General features: G+C 49.4%; 5 protein-coding genes across 5 annotated transcripts; 1 reads left to right on the top strand and 4 right to left on the bottom strand.

Annotated features, from left to right (window-relative positions):
* Positions 1-11,452: 11,452 nt before the first annotated feature.
* LAJ45_06873 (uncharacterized protein) lies at positions 11,453-11,888 on the bottom strand (the record flags this gene model as incomplete). The annotated part of the gene is made up of 2 exons (XM_046116434.1): positions 11,453-11,677; positions 11,763-11,888. The coding sequence occupies 2 exons, from the start codon at positions 11,886-11,888 to the stop codon at positions 11,453-11,455; spliced, it is 351 nt and encodes a 116-aa protein (XP_045970203.1).
* Positions 11,889-12,212: 324 nt separating this feature from the next.
* On the bottom strand, positions 12,213-12,774 carry LAJ45_06872 (uncharacterized protein; the record flags this gene model as incomplete). The annotated part of the gene is made up of 2 exons (XM_046116433.1): positions 12,213-12,392; positions 12,448-12,774. 2 exons carry the CDS (start codon positions 12,772-12,774, stop codon positions 12,213-12,215), a joined length of 507 nt encoding a protein of 168 aa, XP_045970202.1.
* A 504-nt stretch (positions 12,775-13,278) lies between these two features.
* On the bottom strand, positions 13,279-13,835 carry LAJ45_06871 (uncharacterized protein; the record flags this gene model as incomplete). The annotated part of the gene is made up of 2 exons (XM_046116432.1): positions 13,279-13,553; positions 13,685-13,835. 2 exons carry the CDS (start codon positions 13,833-13,835, stop codon positions 13,279-13,281), a joined length of 426 nt encoding a protein of 141 aa, XP_045970201.1.
* A 492-nt stretch (positions 13,836-14,327) lies between these two features.
* On the bottom strand, positions 14,328-16,838 carry LAJ45_06870 (uncharacterized protein; the record flags this gene model as incomplete). Its single annotated transcript, XM_046116431.1, has 3 exons — positions 14,328-14,811; positions 14,956-16,766; positions 16,836-16,838. The coding sequence occupies 3 exons, from the start codon at positions 16,836-16,838 to the stop codon at positions 14,328-14,330; spliced, it is 2,298 nt and encodes a 765-aa protein (XP_045970200.1).
* Positions 16,839-17,652: 814 nt separating this feature from the next.
* Positions 17,653-20,619, top strand: LAJ45_06869 (uncharacterized protein; the record flags this gene model as incomplete). The annotated part of the gene is made up of 3 exons (XM_046116430.1): positions 17,653-18,461; positions 18,585-18,836; positions 19,023-20,619. The coding sequence occupies 3 exons, from the start codon at positions 17,653-17,655 to the stop codon at positions 20,617-20,619; spliced, it is 2,658 nt and encodes an 885-aa protein (XP_045970199.1).
* Between the last annotated feature and the right edge of the window lie 2,479 nt (positions 20,620-23,098).

Here is a 23,098-nt window from a genome sequence, read left to right as displayed (position 1 = left end):
CTTGTATGCAGGGATAGGGGAGATTGTCTGGTCCAGTTGCCAAGTGGGGTGGGAAGGACTCTATTGCCGACTTGATTTTTTCTTCTGTAACCTCTTGGAATGTGTCACTAAAGTTAAAGAAGGGGGGTCTTATTTGGAGAGCAGGGTTGTTGGGGGGTGTCCGATTTGTTGGGAAGAGTTGGGCTTTGAGAGTTTGTCATTTTCCCGCAAACATTTCTTCACCTTGTATTGTCGAGATAGTAGTGTATTTTCTTTTCCCTGCATACACTATTTTCCATATAGCGCTTTCTTTGATTTTGCTGAGTTCTTTCTCTCTCTGTTCCGCTTTTGCTTTTTGGATTGTCGCTGTACAGTTTCTACTGGCTTTCCTGTGGGCTTCTCTGTCTGATACTTTCTGAATATTTCTGGCTTTTCTCTCCAGGGTGTTGAGAAGTGCCTTAGTTTTTTTTAATTCTGGTGTCCAGCACTTTTTGATTTGAATTGTCTTTTGCTCCATTGTGTAGTTTGGTTGACCAGGTTATCGATGTGTTCCAGGATGAAATCCACTGACTGAGTTGTTTGGACTTTACTTTCCCAGGCTTCTAGGTGGAGGTGGAAGTTGGATAGATTTTCCTCCAGTTTCTTCCAGTCAGTTTGATGCCAGAGGCGTTTACGTATATGGGGTAGTTTTACTAATCGTAGTTGGATTGTCGTCTTGACATGTCAAGTCCTCCTCCATGTCTGTCAATATTCAATCTGATGTCTTAGTATAGGACCGAGCCTTTCACTAAAGTTAGGTTTATGATGGTTGGTCTGTTGTTGTTGCGGGGGAAGTGGGTAAATTCTCCAGGTTCATTTAGCAGGTTCAGCTTCGGGCCATTGATCCAACTCTTTACTTTGTTTCATTGAGATTTGTCTACTCTGGGTATATTATTATAGTCATGAGATTGATGGCCATACTATAGTTGGTGGTGACAGTCAAAGTCCCCCATAACTAGACAGTTTTGGATTGTGGTGATGGTACGGGATATTTCGGCGAAAGGGCCGCTTCTCCCTGAGGAGTAGATGTTGAGGATTTGGGTTTCTTGTTTTTGAATTTCGACGGTCATTGAGACTATGATATTGTTGTGTATAAATTGGTGTTTTGGCTTGAGGTTCGAATGCTTTCTAAAATAGGTAGCACATTTTGTGCCTTGATTGCTTGCGGTTAAGAGGTAAAAGAGTGGTGATTCCAGTGGGTGTCTGGCTTTGTTATTCTATGGTTGTTGTAACAAAAGAAATAGTATGTTTGTGTCCTTTTCTGCTTTCTCCACTACTGACTTTGTCAGCTACTTTTTCACTGAGTTCAGTTGCTGTATGATGGCCGTAATTCTTTGGTTGTGACTCATTGCACGTTTTCTATGGTGTCATCTCATGGAGTAACTTCTGCTATGATCACAGCCGGTACTGATAGGGGGGTCTGTGATGGTGTCTGGGCCGAGTTTACTTGTAATGCGTACCTTAGTCATTTCCAGGCACTGGCAGTTGGTGTCTGTTGTTTTGTGGGGGGCTTTGCAGTGGTAGCATCTTAGGGGCGTTTGGGTGCATCTGGTGCCCTCTACACATTCGGGGCATAGGTGCTCTTTGGTTTGGAGGTCTTCTGCACAGTACCCAAATCTTCCATTATGGGAGCATCATTCCTGTTTGTGTCCATATTCAAAGCATTTTGTGCATTGTGTGTCGGGGTTGGCTCGCAGGAAGTTATCGGTCTTGCATTCTCTGCCGAACAGGGTAAAGTATCTGAGGCCCAGGATATCTTTTGTGTAATGCCCGGAGAGGTCGATGATCATGGAGGAGTGGGATTTTCCGATTCTGTTTTCTGGTTTGGACAGCCATTTCGGGATTTCTGCTAGTTCAAAAGTGTTGCCATAATTGTTCCTGATTTCTGAGGTGAGGAGTTGTCCTGCTTCGAAAGCCTCGCCGATTATGGTTGTGATGCTGTAACGGAGCCATTTCAACTGTCTGGTGTATGAGTACACACAGGGCCCGGTTACATGCTGAGAGTTATTGTTAGAAGCCAGTTGCACAGTGACATGCAAGTACCGGCAGTGTGGTTAGCTACCAACTGTCAGAGTAACTACATTCTGAGCGCTAGGAAGAGGATCTACTCATGGGAGCAATGACTGACGAGTCTGTGTCTCGCCAATGATTAGAAGGCTAGCCAGAGTGAAGCTCTGAGTGCTCAGCGATCCTCCACATCCTCTGAGCATTGGAAGTCCGCCAGCAGTGGAAGAGACTATGCCTGGGAAGTCTACAATAAGCGGAAGCTCTACAGCAATGATTAAGCTTACACCTGAGCGGCAGCTCATTCATGCAGGCCCCTAGTTGTGTGGCAACAAAGGCTACAGGTGTTACAAAGGCTTTGACTAAGGGTGGTTGCCTTCGGAATCAGAAGCACTCGCTAACGCTTAGAGAGAAGCGGGGTAGCGATGGTATTGCTTCCCTTCCACTAGGAGGCAGCACCGGAACTTAGTAAGGAAGTAGGAGCAGAGAATAGAATCCTTTAGAGTATAAGTACTCAGGATCATTCCCGCCCAACTGACCTGATCCTCATCATCGAGTAGACCATTATCGGTAGCAGAGCCCTTAAAGATTATTGAGTTCTAGCGATAGTATCTTTGAATAAATCTGCACCTGATTTCTATCTTGCACGGCCGCATCTATTCTATTGGATTCTAGCGATACATAGATAGGCTGCCCCCGTTACAGATAATCTTTAAGGCTCAAATCACCTTCAGATTATTCTTTCCTTTTACAACATGTCCGCCCTCCCGGCTCCCCAAGTGCCTCTTCAGATTGAATGGCAACCGGCAGCTTTAGAATTCCAAGAGGGACAGACACAGTTGATCCACAAGCCCAGGACCGCGCTCCAGTCCTACATCCCCGGATGTGAGCCGACCTGGCAAGATATCGACGAAGTCACCCTACAGGACTTCTTCGCGGAATTGCAGCGCTACCTGAAGCACAGCCTGCAACAGGAAGTCATCAAGGCCGGCAATGCGCTAGCCTTGGTGCAAGAAAGACAAGAAGCTGAGGCAGTCCTGCTCCGGAATGCTTTCGGCTATATGCAAGAACAAGTCTCCTCAGTCCAGGCACAACTCCAGAGTTATGCTCAGAGAGATGACTTAGGAGCGGATGAGATGGAGGACATTGAATGGACAAACCCGGCGATGCCCCCTAACTTCCTGGAAGACATCCAGAGAGCCATTAATGAAGGAAGGCTCTCCATCGCCAGGATGCCTACACCAGCACCTGTCCCCAATCCCGCACCTCCGCAAAACTCCAGGGCCTCATCCAGAGCGGCCCTGAGAACCTTCCACCAAAGGGTGAACCCCTTTGCAGCGTTTCCAGTCAGGTCTATCAGGCAGAGGACACTTCCCCTGATGATGCCAGCGGCCATTGGAGGCTCACCTTTACCTCCTCAGAGAGCCCCATCAAGCCCGTTGGCAGGCGGCCTAGCAAGGCCCCCCCGACAACCTATAGGAGACGACGATTACTACTCCCAGACACCGGTCAGGAGTGGTCCCTCCGGGCTCCCTCCAGCCTGGGTTCGCCAGGGGTTATCCCCAGAATCCCACAGAGGCTCACCACCCCCGGAGTCACCTAGGAGGAACCTCCAGCCAGAAGGAAACCCTGGTAGAGAAAACCAGAACCCAGAACCAGCGGGTAATGGTGGAGGAGATGGAATTGTCCCCCCAGTTGGCGGCGCTCCCAACCCAGGAGGGGACTCAGACAGTTCGGACTCGGAGCCTGAGGATGGTGACAGGAGAGGATGGCGAAGGTACCTCAGGAAGAAGTTGGAGAGGCAACAGAAAGAACTCCTGGCCTCCATGGCACAGTTCATGAGACCTCCGGCCCCCTCACACCCCTCCGCTGCCTCTAGGGCCCGAGAACCCAAAGCACCCCCTCCGGCCAAGTTCAATGGCAAAGCAGACAACGTGGAGACCTTCATCCGGCAATGTGAGAACGTCTTCTCCATTGAGGGCCAGTCCTTTACCTCTGAAGAGGTCAGGATCCGATATGCTGGCAACCTGATGGAAGGAGATGCTCCGGTCAAGTGGTATGAAGCTTACCACAACTCTATCGACCAAGCTTCTGCCAACCGGGTAGCTGGGATGCCTGTGGTGTTGGATGAGAGATGGAAGCGCTGGGATTCCTTTGTGGATGCTCTCAGAGCAGCCTTTGGTGAAGCCATCTCTAGGGATGATGCGGTAGCCCAATGGAACACCCTTACCCACACAGCTAAGGGAGGAATAGACTCCTTCCTGAATAGCATTATTCAGCTGATGTGGAAGACTGGCTACAAGGGTCAGTTAGTGGATGATAAGATCTTTAGTTCCCTCCTTCCGGACCTAGGCATGAGTTGGGCTCTCTTTACCCCCAAGCCCAAGTCCTTGATGGAGCGGATAGCTGCTCTAAGAGAGCTAGGACACACCCATGAGAGGTACCAGACGGTAGCTGCTGAGAAAGCACCCGCCAGGACCAAGAGAGATCCCCCTGCTGAGAAGGAACGGCATCCCAAGAGGAAGAGAGAAGCTGCAAGCTCCTCGAAACCTCAGAAGGAAACCAGTTCCAAGGACAAAGCGGTGGAGCTGAAGGGTATCCCGGGGGATATCCTAGAAGAAAGAAGGAAAGCAGAAGTATGCTTGAAGGTATGACCTTCCGGTACTCCCTATTGGTAGAGTACATAGACTGACTTGTGCAATAGTGCGGCAAGTCCAGACACAAATGGACCGACTGTTGGTCCAGGGAACCTACTGTAGTCCGAGTGGCAGCAGTGAGGGTACAAAAGCGGAAACGAGGAAATGGCAAGACCAATCCTCAGAAGAAAGCTAAAGTGGCTGCGGTTGTAGCAGAGGAACCACTTGTTGTACTCCCAGAGGTGACAGAAGATTTCGTCTTTCAGCCTGAGCAAGACTCGGACAATGAAATCATCTGGTAGAAATGTCTGTTTAGAGTCTATGTTTACTAGTTTTCTTTTGGGTCTCGATTTCTTTGTTTCTCTTGAATAAATTTTTGTGTTTTTCGCCTATTTGATTGTTTCCAAGCACTCTGAGGATGGGTTTATGACCCGAAACAGCTGGTCTGTAAGTGCTCTGCCAAAGTTACATTTGCTACAAGACACTTCCAGCCCGCTACCAGACTTCCACACAATACACTTGCTATATTATTGCTTGGGAATAGAACCAAAGGATCTTTTTTGATCTTAGTAGTGCCCGCAGCTATTAGCAATGGAGAAAAGACAAAGAGAATCAAGCCCAGAACCCGCACAGAAGCGAAGAAGAATGGAACAGAAGCTTCCATCCTTACCAGTACATGGCAAGAGGCCAATACTGAAAGCAGAACTGTCATGGACGGTCAAGAACAAAGTTGAAAACGCCCAAGGGACATTCCTCTTTGACACCGGTTGTACGGGAGCAATCCTCAACCAGAGTTTTGTCAGGAAGCATGGAGTTCCCTTAGTGCGGCGAGATCAACCTCTGACAATGTATGATGCTCAAGGAGATGTCATGATGGGCGGAGGAGAGTATTACACTCACCCAGTCCACATGAACATGGGAGATCATAAGGAGACACTCCGATGGGAAGTGGCTACTTTGGAAGAAGGAATATCAGGTTACCTGCCAATTGCATGGGCAAGGAAGCACAACCCGGATATCAATTGGGAACTCAATACCATAAGCTGGCGAAGTGACTACTGCAAGCAGAACTGTCTCCCAGCAGCGATCAAGTTTGAACTCATCTCTTCATACCAACTGATGGAAGAAGAAGATGTAGTGTATCAACTGGCCGCTTCAGTATGGCATGATGAGGATGGAGGAGATATCTCTGAAAGGATACCTCTCCGCTATAGGGAATGGGCCGACGTATTCAGTCAAGAGAAGATACAGGAGCTGCCTCCACACTCCCGAAGTGATCTGAAGATCAACCTCTTGCCTGGTACGGCTCCCCCATTTGGCCCACTATACCCATGTTCCGCTCCAGAGCTGAAAGCCCTCCGAGAGTACCTGGACAAAGAGTTGTCTTTAGGAAAGATCTCTAGATATAGCAGCCCAGCAGCGGCGCCCATATTGTTCATACCTAAGAAGGATGGGACATGGCGAATTTGTGTTGATTACAGAGGGTTGAACAAGGTCACTGTCAAGGACAAGTATCCGCTGCCTATCATGAGTGAGCTCAGGGATAGGTTGTTCAAAGCCAAGATCTTCACAAAGATAGACCTGAAGAATGGCTTCAACTTGATCAGGATAGCAGAAGGTCATGAGTGGAAAACCGCTTTCAGAACCCGCTATGGACTGTATCAGTACAATGTGATGCCATTCGGTCTATGCAACGCCCCTTCCGCCTTCCAGGCAATGATCAATGATGTGCTAAAGGAACTACTGGATGAAGGAGTGGTTGTCTATATCGACGACATCCTCATCTACTCAGAGACTGAGGAAGAGCATGAAAGGCTGGTTGAGAAGGTTCTACAGAAGCTCAGAGAAGCAAAACTGTGTGCCTCCATCAGCAAGACATCCTTCCATGTCCGAGAAGTAGAATATCTTGGCTACCACATCTCGGAAAGGGGAGTATCTATGTCAGAGGACAAGGTAGAGGCGGTTCAGGAATGGCCAGTACCCCGAAATATTAAGGGAGTGCAAGGTTTCCTGGGATTTGCAAACTTCTATCGCCGCTTTATTGAAGGCTTCAGTAAAGTTTGCAAACCGCTGACCGACCTCTTGCAAAATGACAAGAAATGGTATTGGACCGCAGCCTGTGAACAAGCATTTGAGGAACTCAAGAAGCTATTCACAAGCGCTCCAATCCTTCTCCATTTTGACCCTAACAGAAGAACTGTGGTCGAAACTGATGCCAGTGACTTTGCCAAAGGAGCGGTGCTCTCTCAGTATGGGGAAGATGGGAAACTACACCCGGTAGCTTTCTATTCTAAGAAGTTCTCCCCGGCTGAGATCAACTATGACATTCATGATAAGGAAATGGGAGCTATTGTAGCATCTTTCCGGGAATGGGAGCATATGCTCAAGAGTTGCGAGCAGGAGATCACGGTTTTCACAGACAACAAGAATTTAGAGTACTTCAACTCTACCAAGGTTCTCACTAGGCGGCAAGCTAGATGGTCTGAGGACCTAGCAGGCTACAATTTCAAAGTTGTCTACAGACCGGGAGAAAGGAATGGCAAACCTGATGTGCTATCAAGGCGTTGGGATCACCGCCCTGAAGAGGGGAGTGAAACCTTGCGGCCGGAGCCACAGATGTTTTTTAGGGCAGGACAATTGGTTTTGGATCCTGTTAAGCTAGCGGCTGTCAGGGTGAATCAATTGCAGAACACATTCTTAGAGCGCCTATGTATGGCAGCTAAAGAGGATGGAATCTGGCAGGAACTGCACCGCTCCCTGGTTGAAAGGAAACCAAACTTGGACCAGAACTTGTCTGTCAAGGACGGCCTCATCTTCTACAAGAATCGATGGTATATTCCCAAAGACAAGAAGCTCCAGATGGATATCCTGACCGATACCCATGACTCTAAAGTGGCGGGCCATTTCGGTCAGTTCAAGACATTAGAGCGGGTAAAAAACAACTTCTTTTGGCCCAACATGGATAAAGATGTTGAGGAATATGTCCGGAGCTGCGACAGCTGCCAGAGGAATAAGACCTCAAGACATAAGAAGTTCGGTATGCTCCAACCACTGGAGATACCTTATCGGCCATGGACTTCCATCTCTATGGACTTTATTGTGGGATTACCGGAATCCAATGGGTTTACAAAGATCTGGGTAATAGTGGACCGCTTCTCAAAGATGGCACATTACATCCCACTTCCTACACTCAACAAAACGGAAGATTAGGCTAAGTTGTTCTTGAAGGAAGTCTGGAGACTCCATGGGTTACCTGATGACATAGTCTCGGACAGAGATAGCAGGTTCATTTCTCATTTTTGGCAATCTCTCATGAGCCTCCTCAATGTGAAGCTGAAGATGTCCACTTCTTTCCATCCCCAAACGGACGGCCAAACAGAAAGAGTTAACCAGACCCTGGAGCATTACTTGCGGAGTTATTGTTCATATCAACAGGATGACTGGGCAGACCTCTTGCCTTTGGCAGAGTATGCATATAACTCGGCGGTTTCTGAGTCTACCAAAGTATCGGCTTTCTATGCCAACTATGGATATGAACCCAGAACCAACTGGCCGGCCCCAAAGGAAGGTGTTGAATGGAATAATCCAGCAAGCGAGGTCATGGTATCTCAATGGGAATCTATCTGGCAGGCTATGAACGCAAGCTTGGGAAAGGCTAGACTAAGGATGGCCCGGTGGTACGATGCACATGCCCTGGCACCGCCTGAAATCAAGCCTGGAGATGAAGTTATGTTAGACCGGCGCAATGTGCAAACAAAGCGGCCATTGGGAAAATTGGATCAGAAGAAGATGGGACCCTTCAAGGTCTTAGAAGCTATTGGTACCCGTGCCTACAAGCTCTCTCTTCCCCCGCAAATGGGAATCCACCCTGTCTTCCATGTCTCTCTCCTAGAACCCTATAGAGCACCAATAGATCCTGAGAGAAGAGTTCCCCCACCGGAACCTGAGGAGATTACAGGAGAACAAAACTGGATCGTCCGGGAAGTAGCTGATAGCCGAGTCAATAAGAAGAGGAGAAGGGTGGAATACCTGGTGCTGTGGGAAGGATATGAGAATGAGGACGCTACATGGGAACCCTGGGAACATCTCAGGAAGAGTGCTGAAGAAGCCCTCCGGGATTTCCATATGAGGTACCCTAAGAAGCCCAGAGATAAGAGGGCTCTAGGCCAGTAGCATTTCCTTTAACATTCTCGTCCCCTTCCACACCAAAGGAGTTTCCTTGTCATATAAGTATTGCATAGATAAATAGATATAGATTATAGATCTCGGAGACCAAGATCCTGGAAGAGGGGAGTAGTGTAATGGAGCCATTTCAACTGTCTGGTGTATGAGTACACACAGGGCCCGGTTACATGCTGAGAGTTATTGTTAGAAGCCAGTTGCACAGTGACATGCAAGTACCGGCAGTGTGGTTAGCTACCAACTGTCAGAGTAACTACATTCTGAGCGCTAGGAAGAGGATCTACTCATGGGAGCAATGACTGACGAGTCTGTGCCTCGCCAATGATTAGAAGGCTAGCCAGAGTGAAGCTCTGAGTGCTCAGCGATCCTCCACATCCTCTGAGCATTGGAAGTCCGCCAGCAGTGGAAGAGACTATGCCTGGGAAGTCTACAATAAGCGGAAGCTCTACAGCAATGATTAAGCTTACACCTGAGCGGCAGCTCATTCATGCAGGCCCCTAGTTGTGTGGCAACAAAGGCTGCAGGTGTTACAAAGACTTTGACTAAGGGTGGTTGCCTTCGGAATCGGAAGCACTCGCTGACGCTTAGAGAGAAGCGGGGTAGCGATGGTATTGCTTCCCTTCCACTAGGAGGCAGCACCGGAACTTAGTAAGGAAGTAGGAGCAGAGAATAGAATCCTTTGGAGTATAAGTACTCAGGATCATTCCCGCCCAACTGACCTGATCCTCATCATCGAGTAGACCATTATCGGTAGCAGAGCCCTTAAAGATTATTGAGTTCTAGCGATAGTATCTTTGAATAAATCTGCACCTGATTTCTATCTTGCACGGCCGCATCTATTCTATTGGATTCTAGCGATACATAGATAGGCTGCCCCCGTTACAGATGCTATGTATGATGAACTTGTACCATCTGGAATTAATCCTGATGTTGATGAATGGTACCTTTAGCTCCTTGAGGTCGGATTTGATATCTTTTTTGTATTCAAGGCTTTGCTGGCTGGGGTTCCGAATTTTGTTTCCAGTATGTAGATGTTCTTGTTTGTCTTCCTGGTGGCTATGAAGTGGAGTCTGGTTCCTGGATCTTCGAGTTGATATTGGTTCTGATGTTGAAGGGGGTGGTTAGCGGGTTTCTGCTTATCTCAATCACAATTTCCCTATTGAGCTTTGTGATTTCAAGTTTGAAGAGAGGGTCAGGTTTGGGTTTCTGTTTCTTTTTATTTGTGACAGTGGTAAAGTCAGATCCTGTGTTTTCGGTGGCAACGGCGGCATATGATTTCATTTTGTTCCCCCGGTTGGGTTAAGCCTTAGTGGTAGATCCTTCAGGTTTTTTTCTTTTGTATAGTGGGTTGGTTTGTTTGGCGATCAGAGCGTTGTTGTTGTTGTTGTTATTGTTGTTGTTGTAGTTGTTTTGGGGTGAGTTGGGGTTGGGGGGGCTGTGTCAGTGTTGGTTAACTAGCGAGGTCTGGTGTTGGAGTCGGTGGAGTTTTTCATTCATCTTGTCCAAGTTCTCAGTGAGTTCAAACATTTGTCTTGCTAGTATGTCGATGGTTTGTTTGAGTGCCTCGTTTTGTTGAAAAAAAGGTTCTTTACTAGCATTGTTGTGTTGGTTGGTTTGGTTTGTCCTTTGTTTGATTGGTTTAATGGCGATAGTGAGGGCGTTTCTGACTACCCATAAGACGTAGTTAAGGTCCATTCCAGTGTGTAGTTCTTGGGGCATAATGCTTGGGTGGATGTAACCAAATCAGGAGCATATGGTTCATTGTATTGTGTGTGTTCTGCAAAAATGGAGAATGGTTCGTTGCCTAACTGGGTTTGTTCGATTGTGGTGGACTGGGTTCATTCAGTCTGTTGGGTTTCAGTGAAGCGGGGAGGGGGCTGGAGTTCTTGGGGGTAGAGTTCCCACGAACCAGTACATCAGCAAACCTGTAGCCTTCGCCAGACGCCCGGGGTGCTCAGGGCGCTCAGGGCGCTCGGTAGGTAAACTACCTCTCCAGAGATACCGCCAGTGCTCCTGGCGAGGTCTGGCGCACATTATTCCGCCCCAGCGCACACTAGTCCGCACAACGGGCCCCGACACTAAATAATAGCGCCCGGTGTAACTAGGACGTCACTCTACCCGCCAGAGAACGCCAGTTGCACGGTTGGACATCCTGCCTGCTCCTGGAGCACTCTTCACTGCTCCAGCGGGCTCTGGGGATAGAATAATTGCCCTGACTCCCCCTGACGTTGCCAGATGGGGTGCTTTGAAATCTGGCTCATGCCCGACGTACCGATTCCTACATGTCGGCGCCCCGTTCTCTCTAGGCATGCACCTCTCCGCCGTTCCGGCCACTGGTATTCACAATTCCCCCATGAGATTACAAAAACATCACTCGCACGACGATCTCTACTGTCTCCAGAGCACTCGCGACTGCACTTTGAGAATTGGTGTATTCAACACCGTGATACTCCGCCTAATACTAAATACAATACGCCATTTAACACCCTATCTAACCCTAATACAATATACGAATCAGAAGAAATCCCCCACTATCTCCCTTAGCACTCGTGATTGTTCTACACATCCTCCTCTCCCCCCCCTTCGTAATCCACCGCTACAGGTAATTCCGGCTATTCTTCTTCCTCCTCCCCCTCCCCTTCGGTGTCAATGCCGCGAAGTCGGGCATTAATCACTTCGTCCTGGGCGCTGTCGGAATCAACCCGACCTCCTGGAGCACTCGTGGGTGTTCTCCGAGCATCTCGGAATGCGGCAAGATCCGCAGCCAGAACTTCATCGTCCTCGCTAAAACCCTCCTCCGGTATAATCTCAATCGTTACCCCTTTTTTATCTCGTATCTATTAGGGTTAGCATTTAGAATACCACTCGCATTACTGGCATCTAGAAGTATCATTCCTTTTCTCGAAGGTTATCTTCGATTACCTTCAAGATTGCCTCCTGGTTCTGTTTACTTCTCCCCTTCCAAGTGTTGCTCATCCTGTTGAACGTTTCTACTCGTCTTTGGATGTCAGCTTGGCAATCCCGTATAGCCCTAGGAGCATCCGTCATTGCTCCCAAGGCACTCGCCATATCAATGAGGGCATCGGGCCATACTTACTCACAACACTCTCATTCTGCGACTGAAAATTATCAGGCTTCACGTAACTCCCTGTTGACCACGCCCGAATGCCGTGCCAGATCGCCGTCGATATCAGGCAAATAAGGGTAGGGGTTATCCGCTCTAAAATTCAGGATCCCTAACCCCTCGCATTCTTACCCCATCGAAGTATTTAAAATACAATAAATCGATAATTTCCGGAGCCAGGAAGCGCAGTCGGTAGGTCTAGAATCTGTTACCGGCTATCCCGAGTGCTCTCTGGGCATCCACTGGCATCATACCTCGTAATGCTGTTGGGGGCTCAAGAAACGATCATTCTTCAAAAGGTATTCCACTTGAGCCGCCCTCGCCTCAGGCCCCACAAAATTTCCAAGCCCGTATATCGTAGAGTCCGCCAGGCGCCCTTTCACCTCGTGCATCAAGTGGGAACGGACACGGGAGTGCAGACTTCTGACCTATCATTCTCAATTATGCTTCCAGAGCACTCGTAATCCTTTTGGGGGCACTCACCTGTTTAATAACGACCTCATCAAGGTCTACTCTACACCCCACCCGGCGACTAGCAGTTGCCCACATGCTCACTACCAGTACCGAAAGTCTTGCTGCAGGCGGGAAGGGCTCATGTAGAAGAGTATGCTCCCCGATTAACACGCTACACTCCTTCTCAATCCTCTGAGCCTGCACTGACAGCACATTTGCACTCCTAGAGTTAGGGACCACAGACCTCCGAGTCAATTGGCTCGAAGGAATGTCGCCAGTGTTCTCAACGACGTCGTGAGCGTCCTCCGGAATACTAACCTCGCTTCCCGGAATCAAAATACCCTCGCTTTCCGGCATCGGAGTACTCTCGTCCCCCCCCAGATGAGGAAAGGTACTCGATTTCGTAGACTCTTCGCGATCTACCTTGACCGTGAAGTTGGCTTGAAGGAATCTGACGACTGCTCGCAGAGTTCTCGCCAATTACCTCGCTAGGCGGTGAAGAACGATATGTCCGGTAAGTGGGGGACGACTCCCCGTATCGAGAGCGCATCGAAGAAAAATCGATATGGCTCGTAGAAGAGGTATACTCATGAGCATAAACAGGTGCAGAGGGCCTAGACTGTGAGGGTGTTGGGGGTGCTCTCTGGGATGCCGGGAGTGCTCTCTGGGATGCATTCTGGCTGGGTGCTGAAGTGGGTGCTGTTCTCCCTTGACCTTGTTTACGTATTACTTTCGCGCCCGGTCGAGTTCCCCTCTGAATCGTTAGCCACTAATACTTACATGTTAAAAAGCATCAATGAGCGAGATAGAGTCGAACCTGTACCACGTCCACCTACACGTTGGAAGAAGCAATGACCTCCGCTACCGCGTCAGTTGGTTTCCTCCGAGCATTGCCCAGTGCTCTGGCAGTAGTCGGCTGAACTGTATGAGGTCTCTTTCCGACAGTCTGAGACTTCTGGGTGTAAGATGGGGGGGGGCTTGAGGTTCATCCTCCGGTTCATCCTCATCCTCCTCAGAGCTCTCGTGGTCATTCTCCGGAGCATCATCATAGTCTGAGTGGCTAGTATCAACTATTTCTTCCACCTCTGGCGCCTCAATTGCCTCTGGCGCCTCAATTGCCTCAGGCTCCTCCTGCGCTTCAAAATTATCAGTATGATCCTCGGGGAGATGAAATTCTACCCTCCTAGGACTGCTCCTCCCAGTGGAGGTTTCGGAGAAACGGAGAAGACCTTTCCGAGTTATTTGAGTGGCGGTGGTCGATGACTACTCCGAGTGCGGGCTGGCAGTGGAGTCAATGTTCGGTAAGATATTTCAGACTCATCAGTCAGTAAATCTTCATGTTCTTCAGGTCGTTTTGGGAGTCGTGGGCGCTTTGGGGCAAGAGGTGCTGAACCGGAGGAGCGCTTGGTGGGAGCCATTCTGATGACTGGCAGGAATATCCACAGTGCTCTAGGAGCACTCGCGATATCTTCGATTAGAAATCAATTCTTGGCGAGAAAATTTGCGCCGCTAATCAAGAAAAATTTGCACCGTTAATCCTCTTACGGCAGGGATCATCCTATGTTACCACAATTTCTGCACTCAACCGCATCATTTATCATCACTCGTTTTACTGCACTTTCTGAAGCGGTACCGAGTGCTCTGATAGCAATCTAGGAGTTTGATTCGACCTTGAAATAAAAGCAATGCAATTACTACCTGGAATAATCTAATCTACTCTAATCTAATCTAATCCTATCCGATATAACCCATCCATTGATATACTCTCGCAAGACAAAGGGAAATCCAAAACACCAAATCGTACCGCACCTCAATAGCTATCGCGAGTGCTCAGGGAGTAATCCTAACAACTATTAAAAGGTTAGTGACAATTCCGCAGGAAGGGAAGTTAGAGATTATACCAAAGGGAACTAATGATGCCCACCACCATCACCACCATCACCACCACCACCATCACCACCGCCCCCAGCTGGCCCACCACCACCATGACCACCGCCTCCAGCTGGCCCACCACCACCATCACCACCGCCTCCGGCTGGCCCACCACCACCACCACCACCACCGCCTCCAGCTGGTCCTCCACCACCACCGCCGCCCGGAGGAGGAGGAGGTCCGCCCGGAGGCGGTGGAGGTCCTAGACCACCACCACCACCACCACCACCACCACCACCACCTCCACCACCACCACCTCCACCACCACCTCCACCACCACCACCACCACCTCCAGCACCAGCAGCCGCGAGTGCGTCAGCAGCTCTCTTGGCTGCTATCCCGGCAGGTGTCCATATCGTCCCCTGTAAGAAGTTTGGGTCAGCAACCCCGACACCCAAAGGATACTTCCTAAGGTATTTGGGGTCTAAATCGTCGATAGCATCCTGCTGTCTATCGCGACGCCTAACAAGAGTCTGAATTAGCCTTTGATTACTGGCATCAGTTCTAGGCATATATACCCTCAGTCCTTTGGCATTTATCCGGTGCTTTCCCTCCTCGTAATCCGAATCCTCTGCAGGAATATCGATCATGCTATAATCATCTTACTCAACGTGAGGGAAAGCTGGGTTCAACGGGGGGGATTCCGCACCACCCAGGTTAGCACCCGCGCCTGCTCTGTGGAGGACCGCCAATATCCTCCGAGGCCTGGTATTGCTGTTCTTCAACCAACCTTCGAGCTCCTCTGAATCGGTAATTTGTACCTCCACCGGCCGAACGGGAGGAACAGCTGCCGGGGGGACATTCTCAATTGCCCCCCACATAGTCCTGACTGCTCTGCCGGGTGCGGTGTGCTTCAGGATCAAGTTGCATAGCTCGGGGAAAGTTATCTTGGTCAAAATTCCGATGAACGAAGGTTCGTTCAGGGGATCATTCCAGTCATAAGTAGGTGGTGGGACGAGCATAAAGAATGCCCCTAGAGCATCGGGGTCCACCACGGTAACCATTATGGAAGGTCGCACGAGTTCCGGAGGTACTGCACGCTCTTTCCCTTTGCGAGAGCGTCTTCCGGCTGCCTGACCACCACCGTCATCATCATCATCACTATCACCGGCAGCCTCTTTGAACTGACGGTCTCCCTGTCCCCTTGATAATCTATCCTTCATACCAACATCTGCGATGAGCCACTGTAGAGCACTCGCCAGTGCTCTACGGGCATCGGAGTCACCCCCAGTCCAAATTGGCAGAAAACCGTTGAGGGAGGGCAAGTTCATCAAGTAAAGGCATAGGGCATTGAACGCAGCCATACCGGACGTGCTTTTATTGACCCAACCCACATTTTGCATCTCCGCCTTTAGGCTGTTGCGGATGCTGGTGTACACTCTAGGTAGGTTGAGTAGACCTAAAGTCATCTTCGCTTTGCTTGCTTGAGTCATCTTGAATGCGGTCGAGCTCGGGGATGTCTCTTGAATACTCGGGGATGTCTCTTGAACACTCGGGGATGTCTCTTGGACAATCGGCGATGGCTCGGGTCTAATTCGTCTCTGTCGTACTGGTGAGGGGTGGTCTATTAGTTCGGACGGGCTTGCACTAGAAAATAACCGAGAGGGGCGTCGGGGCTTGAATGTAGGGGTCTCCGGTGCAAGAACCTTCGGTGGAGCACTGACGGGTGCTGGTGAGGGAGTAGTAGAGCCTGCTGGGCCTGTTGAGCGGCCTGTTGCTGGGCCTGTTGCTGCTGGGCCTGTTGAGCGGACTGCACTAGACTTGGACCAAGTGAGAACTTGACTTGGGACTATAGTCTTCCGGGCAACGTTCTTTTGTGGAGCACTAGCGGGTGCTGGTGGGGTAGCACTAACCCTAAGTACGGTCGTCCGTACAAGGGCCTCTGGTGAAGCACTGCTGCGTGCTGAGGAAGCAGTGGAGACTGCTGCTAGTGGGCCTGTTGCTGGACCTGTTGCTGGGTCTTGATCGTCACTTATGTATGGTTCAGAGGGTTCGGAACTAAAGTCGTGAAAGGAGTCGGAATCAGTTAGGGTTGCTCCCCAGTTACTCGGGAAGATCCCTTCAGTGTCCGATGGAGCTATGTTAGTATTTGGCGGAGTCCGGGTTTCAGTCCGGATTGGTGGAGGTACAGGGTTTTGTTTTCGGCTCTTGTTGATCGGGGTGAACCCGGAAAGCACTGGCGACTGCTTAGGGGGTGTTTCTGGTATCTCCTCCGGGATAGGCTTGACAGTTTTGCGGGACGATTTGCGACCTGAGGAAGTTCGGTGTTTCTTATATTTTCGGGACGATTTGTGTTTCTTGGTTTTTCGGTGGGTCTTTTCGTTATCGTCTTCGTCGATGTCACGCAAGCGCTTCTTATTGGGAAGTTGATTTATGTTCTGTGAGCTACCGGGAGTGCTCTGAGCGGTGTTTGGAGTCTGATAATGTTAATGTATCACTGTGGTGAGTATGGTTCTAAAATTAATTGGATTAGGAGAGAGAAATACCATCTTATTTATAAAGATTGCAAAGGTTAAATCGCTTGAAAACGGAGGAACTTGAAGGATGAGATTTCAACAGGTAATGTTGAAAGCAATGGGAAACTTGAAGTGATAGGTAGAGGAGAACTTGAAGGTGGTTAGGAACTTCTCACGAACTTGAAGGAAGGGAGGGGTGCTCTTATACCGAGTACGATCAGCTTTTTTCTTGAGCTTATCACGCTTCCGAGAGCACCCACGAATGCTCTAGAAGCACTCGAGGGTGCTCGTACTCAATGTTTGCTTCAATATATGACGTTGATCTAAATGCTCCAGGCGCACTCGGGGATGCTCTGACGGTACCAATGGTGACATCGATAACATTCTGGTGTTGGGGTTGGTGCTTGTGTTCTTGTTGGTGTTGGTACTCTGTTCTCTAGGAAGCTGATTCGGAGAGAATGTATTCTTTGAGCTCGTAGTCGATATTAGTGTTGAATTTGGCGCTGAGAACACTCTCTCGACCTGAAGAGACTCCACGAGTGCTCAGGGAGAGAGTGCAGATGCTCAGCGCGATAGAATCTAGCATAACTGGCCACCTGATTGGGGTGGTGGGTGTTTCTTCGTGTTGGTGTTGATGTTTGTATTAGGTTGGTGATGTATGACATCAGACTCGTATTGAAAATCAGCCTTGCCGACCGGGGTGCAGGTGAGAGGAGCCTCATTGGCTGACAAATCAAATCATTCGAGCACTCTGCAGCAGCACCTGCAGGAAAGAGCCTCCTCGGCCTTGGCAGAAACCAAATTTTTAGAGCACTCAGGAGTGCTTTGCTAGCATCATGAGACTTCAATGAAATCATCTTGCCCCTTTTGCAGCAAGCGGTACAGCTCCTCCGCGAACTTCGATAAACATCTTCGAACTACACATCCATTTGAAGCAGATGAATGGCTGGGAAACCAATTTTTACTCCTGGAGCGCGATCAAGAGGCACCCGATGACACTCACGACAGCCCGGAAGGCATTCACGATTCCTATTCAGATGCCCATGACGACTCGGATAGTTCGGAGAGCAACAGTATCAATTATCATGACCAAGATCCAGATAATAATTCAGATCTGGAATCCGAATCATATTTTATGATGGAAGAGACAGATGGAGATGCAAATAGGCATGGGCCAGCGACAACGATTTACGAGGGTGCTGGGGAGCGTCTCTACCGCTCGGAGGACTATGACGAATGCACACAAAACCTTCTCCGATACCCGTGGCACCCATTCAACTCAGCATACGAGTTTAGAATGGCACGTTATTTCATACTGTCGAAGGCCTCACAAGGAAATATCGACAGTTTCTTTCTACACGCTCCGTCAAGCAGTGGCGAATGCTCCTACAGGACTGGGCGAGGTTTTATAAAGAGGTTGGACGAAATGAATGACATATTGGGAAAGGCGAGCTGGCATCATTCGGAGGTGGATATTGGGGGAGAGAAAATCCCTTACTATTACCGGGATGCAATGGTAATTGTGCGATATCTTCTAGGCCAACGGGCCTTTCGGGAGTCATTGGTGTACACGCCAGTGGTAGAGCATAATGAATCTGGCGAGAGAATGTACAGGGAAATGCATACGGGAGATTGGTGGTGGGAGACGCAGGTCTGGTAAGCCTCACAAGTGCTCTAGAGGCAGTCGCTAATGCTTTCTGTACAGAATACCTTACCGGAGGGGTCGACTGTGGTACCAATTATATGCGCGTCAGATGGCACACATTTGACAAATTTTAGTGCGGACAAGAAAGCCTGGCCAATCTATCTTACCATCGGGAACATCAAGTCATCGGTCCGGAGCAAGCCCACCGGGCATTCGTTAATTCTCCTAGGGCTACTGCCAGTCCCACCTAAGCTCGGGAAGAACTCACTCGCTAATTCCGCTTTACGACGTCAGAGTCAAATGGCGCTGCATCGCGCCCTTGGGGAGATCTTTCAGAGCATTCGGGAGTGCTCTCAGGAAGGCGAGCTAATCACATGCGCCGACGGGTACGAACGTCTATGCTTTCCGGTGTTGTCGGGTTGGATCGCTGATCAACCTGAGAATTCAAACTTACAAAATATTAGTACTAGCTCTTGTCCAAGATGCGAGGTGGAATTCCACAGTCTTGGGAGCACTCGCCGGAGTCCTACGCGCGATCACGAGGATTACCGGTAGAGGGTAAAGCTATTCAGGGAGAACCCGGGAAACCTGGGACCGGTGGAATACCTTGCCGCGAGATCAGTAAAGACACTCTTCAATGTTTTCTGGGGTATGCCGAGGGTTAATCCATACGATCTCAACAAACCGGACATTCTGCACAATATCTACCTAGGGATGTTGAAGCACATGATGGAGTGGGTTCAGGCTTTCTTGAAGAAGCACAATCGATTGGAGGAATTTGACAAAGCTTGGGCCTCAATTGCGCCTTACCCTGGACTGGCAGTACCAAACAAGGCATATCGTGCCACAACCCAATGGCAAGGGAAGGAGATGAGAAATCTGGGGCGGGTCGTTCTTGGAGCACTCGCGGCTGCTTTGAGAAACCCGGGGGTGGCTGTCAGGGGCGACTTCGCAAAGGCATTGAAATGTGTACGAGGCTTAATCGACTTCCACTTAATGGCGCAGTATGGGAGTCATACGACGAGCACACTGAATTATATGGAGAGCTATCTCGAGGATTTCCATAAGCACAAGGATATCTTTTTAGAATTCCAGGCGTACAAAAGGACGGTTAAGGATGTGAGAGATCGGACAAAAGCTGTGAAGACCTCAGGCTCCCAGAGCGCTCAGCGAGGTTTGGAGGAGATTCGCGAGATACGGGAAAGGTCTCACTTCAACTTCATCAAATTGCACGTGTTAACGCACTCTCGGGAACATGTCGAACGCTTTGGGAGCATTCCCCAGTACTCCACCGACATCAGGGAACTCGCCCATATACGTCAGATAAAAGAGGCATACGGAGCATCCAACAAGGTCGATGCTGCAACGCAGATACTGGACTATGGGGGGCGGCGGTTGGCGTTAGAGATTCGAATGCTGAATCTGAAAGACATTGTTGGAGGTCCTGAGAGCACTGACGACATCCTTTGGAGCCATCGAGATAACCTGAAGGAGTTACTTGAGATTTTTAAAATCGAAGACCGGAAAAAAACACCAAATGAACGATCCATAGTAGAAGGCCGACTGCCTCTAAGGCGTCTTTGCAACCCCTCCACGAAATCGGAAAGACTTTTCAATATTGCGGATGGACTGCAAATAAGCCATACCACGTTATATCGCCTGATAAAGGAGTATGCAGAGGATGCGGGATGCTCTCAAAGCTTTGCCGGAAGCTCTGAGAGCATTTTAGAGCGCCGGGTGGAGATATTCACATGTTTGCAGGTTCCGATACCAATCTTCCAAAGACCTGAGGTGTACGAGGTTCACAATATCAGGTGTACGGGAAACGCGGCTTTTAGGAAAGGGAAAATAAGAAAGGATTGGGTATGGGTGTCGGTAGCGTCCTCAGAGGAGTGGGGAGTGTTTCGGGGACGCTTACCAGGACGTGTCGAGGCTTTGTTCAAGCTGCGGGACAGTGGGGGGCGAGCACATAGACTATTTATAGTGGAGCTACTCGAGGCAAAGGATCGTGGTATCGCTGATAGCTCACATGGGCTCCTGAAGGTTTGTAGGAGGAGGAGGAAGAAGATGTGGGTCGTTAATATTCGGAGTATATTGGGAATGGCCCATTTGTTTGAAGTGGAGACTGGTAATTGGTTGGTAAATACTAGGATAGACTTGCGTACGTAGAATGAATTTAGTTGAATACTTGTAAAGCCGTGAGGGCATTCTTGAGTGCTCTAGGAATGTTAGACCCAATTGGACTCTCTATTTCAAAATTCGTGTCGTTCTGCTATGCATGCGGATTGGAAGAAGGAGGTAAAGTTTCGGCCGCTCAGTATCTGAGTCTGGCTATCCAGCAAGCTCACTCCAGGAGGTCAATGCCAGTCCATGTTTGCTGCTTATGCATGGACATTGAGCTTTTCAGACGAGCCGTACCATGGCCTCAACCTCAAGGCTAATTATGCCTTTCACGAATCGACAGAAACATACACGTCCGTCAAAGGTTGGGTAGTCGTCACCAGTATACAGGACAGTGCTCGTATCAGTATCCCGCGACTGACCGTACAGCGGCGTTGAGGATACCCACGTTAGATATCTTTTGAGGGACTGGTGCGGCCTTCCTATCCTTTGAGGACGGTGTATCAATCCAAAGGAGCCCAAATGAGGGTTGCCTCACCTTGAGTGGGTATGACGAATGCCTCAGCTCTATGAGCATTGGTGAGTGCTCTGGGAGCACTCGTGGAAGCCCTCGCGAGAGCGTTCGCGGGAGCGTTCGCGGGAGCGTTCGCGGGAGCATTCGCGGGAGCATTCGCGGTGCCGTGAGAGCATTCGCGGTGCCGTGAGAGCATTCGCCTTGCCGTGAGAGCATTCGTCGTGCCGTGAGAGCATTCAAGAAAACTGTGAGAGCATTGGGAAGTGCTCGCGTGTACTACTGACGTAATCAAAAGAAGCAAAAGTTCCTAGGTGCTGTGGGCGGAGTCACTCCATCCTAGCGTCTCCGGAGGGGGAGGGAATCTCATGGCAGCTCAGGCGACCAGAGCATTGGCGAGTGACCTCCGGACGTGAGCCATATCTCCTGGCGGTCGCAGAGAGTGGGACGGTCCTACGGCGGAGCCTGGCGTGAAGGTTGTACTCTGGCGGTGCCGGAAGCGCTGGGCGCTCGTGGCGCAGAATGCGCGCCAGGACGTAGGGGCTGCGCCCTGGATAATAGGCGAGCTTGCTGATGTAGCTCAGGGATGCTTGTTGGGATATAATAGATATTCCAGATCAGTTTGTGGCAGGGGAGACTTCTGAAAGAGTTCTTTTCCTTCCTGCGAAGTTTGGGGGAATGGGATTTATTGGCGAGGCCATTTCGTTGTTTTACGGTCGTGAGTTTGTATATCTCGCTTAGCGGTCGGGTGGTGGTGGGTTTTTACAACTCAGGGACCAGGGCTTGCATAACTTCGCGTACGAACAGATGTTCAATAAAATAACAATCGATTACGCAGTCTATTGATATACAGGATCGTGTTCGAATAAAAGTTTTATCGGAAGTTCGAGCCAAAAGTATTGTTGTTCGAAAGTTTTGGTATTGCAAAGGACAGAGGACGTTGCGTATCAAAAGAAAGAATGAAGAGAGAACAGGAGCTAGGGGGAAGCCCCCTCTAATATACTCAAGGAAATCCTAGCGATGACAAATCAATAGTTACTCACACCCTTACAACTGACGGAACCCAAAAGAACTTGATAGAATCTTTCTAACTAATCCAACTCTTCGTAACCCAGCGTATTAACCAATCGATCCATGAAACTCGCATAGAGAGCACCGCCGTCCATTAACATGCACCCCATCAACCAATAGGAGGTAGCTTCCCCCCCCCCCCCAGCCAGTCTGCTGTTATTTACCATTGCCATGGCAGCAGTTCCTGTTTGATGTTGTGCGAGATTGATTTCTGCTGTCGTGATCAGGGCCGCTACTTGCCATAGGGCAGCTTCAGGTTGAGTAGGTTTCGCGATGCTGTTTTTCATGATCGCTATGGCAGACGTTTTTGGTCGAGGTTGTGTGCGAGATTGGTTTCTGTCATTGTGATTGGGGTGGTCATTTGTCCTGTAGTAACTTTAGGTTGAGCATGTTGCGCGATGCTGTTATTCATCATCGTCATGGCCGCAATTCCTCGTCGAAGTTGTGCAAGACACCAGGACCGAGGCGGCCATTTACCCTAGGGCAGCTTCTGGTTGAGCAAATTGAGCGATGCTATTTAAATACTATCGCTGTGGCAGGGGGGTTCTCTTAACCGCTACGATTCTACCTATCTACAAAGTTTGCCCCCATTATAAGAATTGATTAATAGCGGAATCGGGGGAGTAAGACTAGGTCCGGCCAGCACTAATCATAACTGTTTGATCCTCTGCTGTATCGGCTGAAGAAATATCAGAACCAGCCAGCATTCTACTTGTGACTCTCATAAACGGGAATGATGTCATCATTTCATTGGCGGAGACAGCGAGGGGAATCGAAGAGTGCCTAATTTGTGGCAAAATGGCATTTAACATGTTGCCGACATAGCTAAGGGATACCGAGGACTACAGGTTAATGCCCGATGCAGGTAAGGTAGGCAGTGATATTCTCAAAATGACCTTGGATGCGGAGGGCTAGCTGGCGAAGTTGAGTGTATAGCTGGGTGAC

This window comes from Morchella importuna, assembly GCF_003444635.1.
Source record: "Morchella importuna strain M04M26 chromosome Unknown Morimp01GS021, whole genome shotgun sequence".
In the NCBI taxonomy this organism is placed as follows: Eukaryota; Fungi; Ascomycota; class Pezizomycetes; order Pezizales; family Morchellaceae; genus Morchella; species Morchella importuna.
Note: the sequence above shows the minus strand (reverse complement) of the source record. Positions and strands in the feature narration are given on the sequence as shown.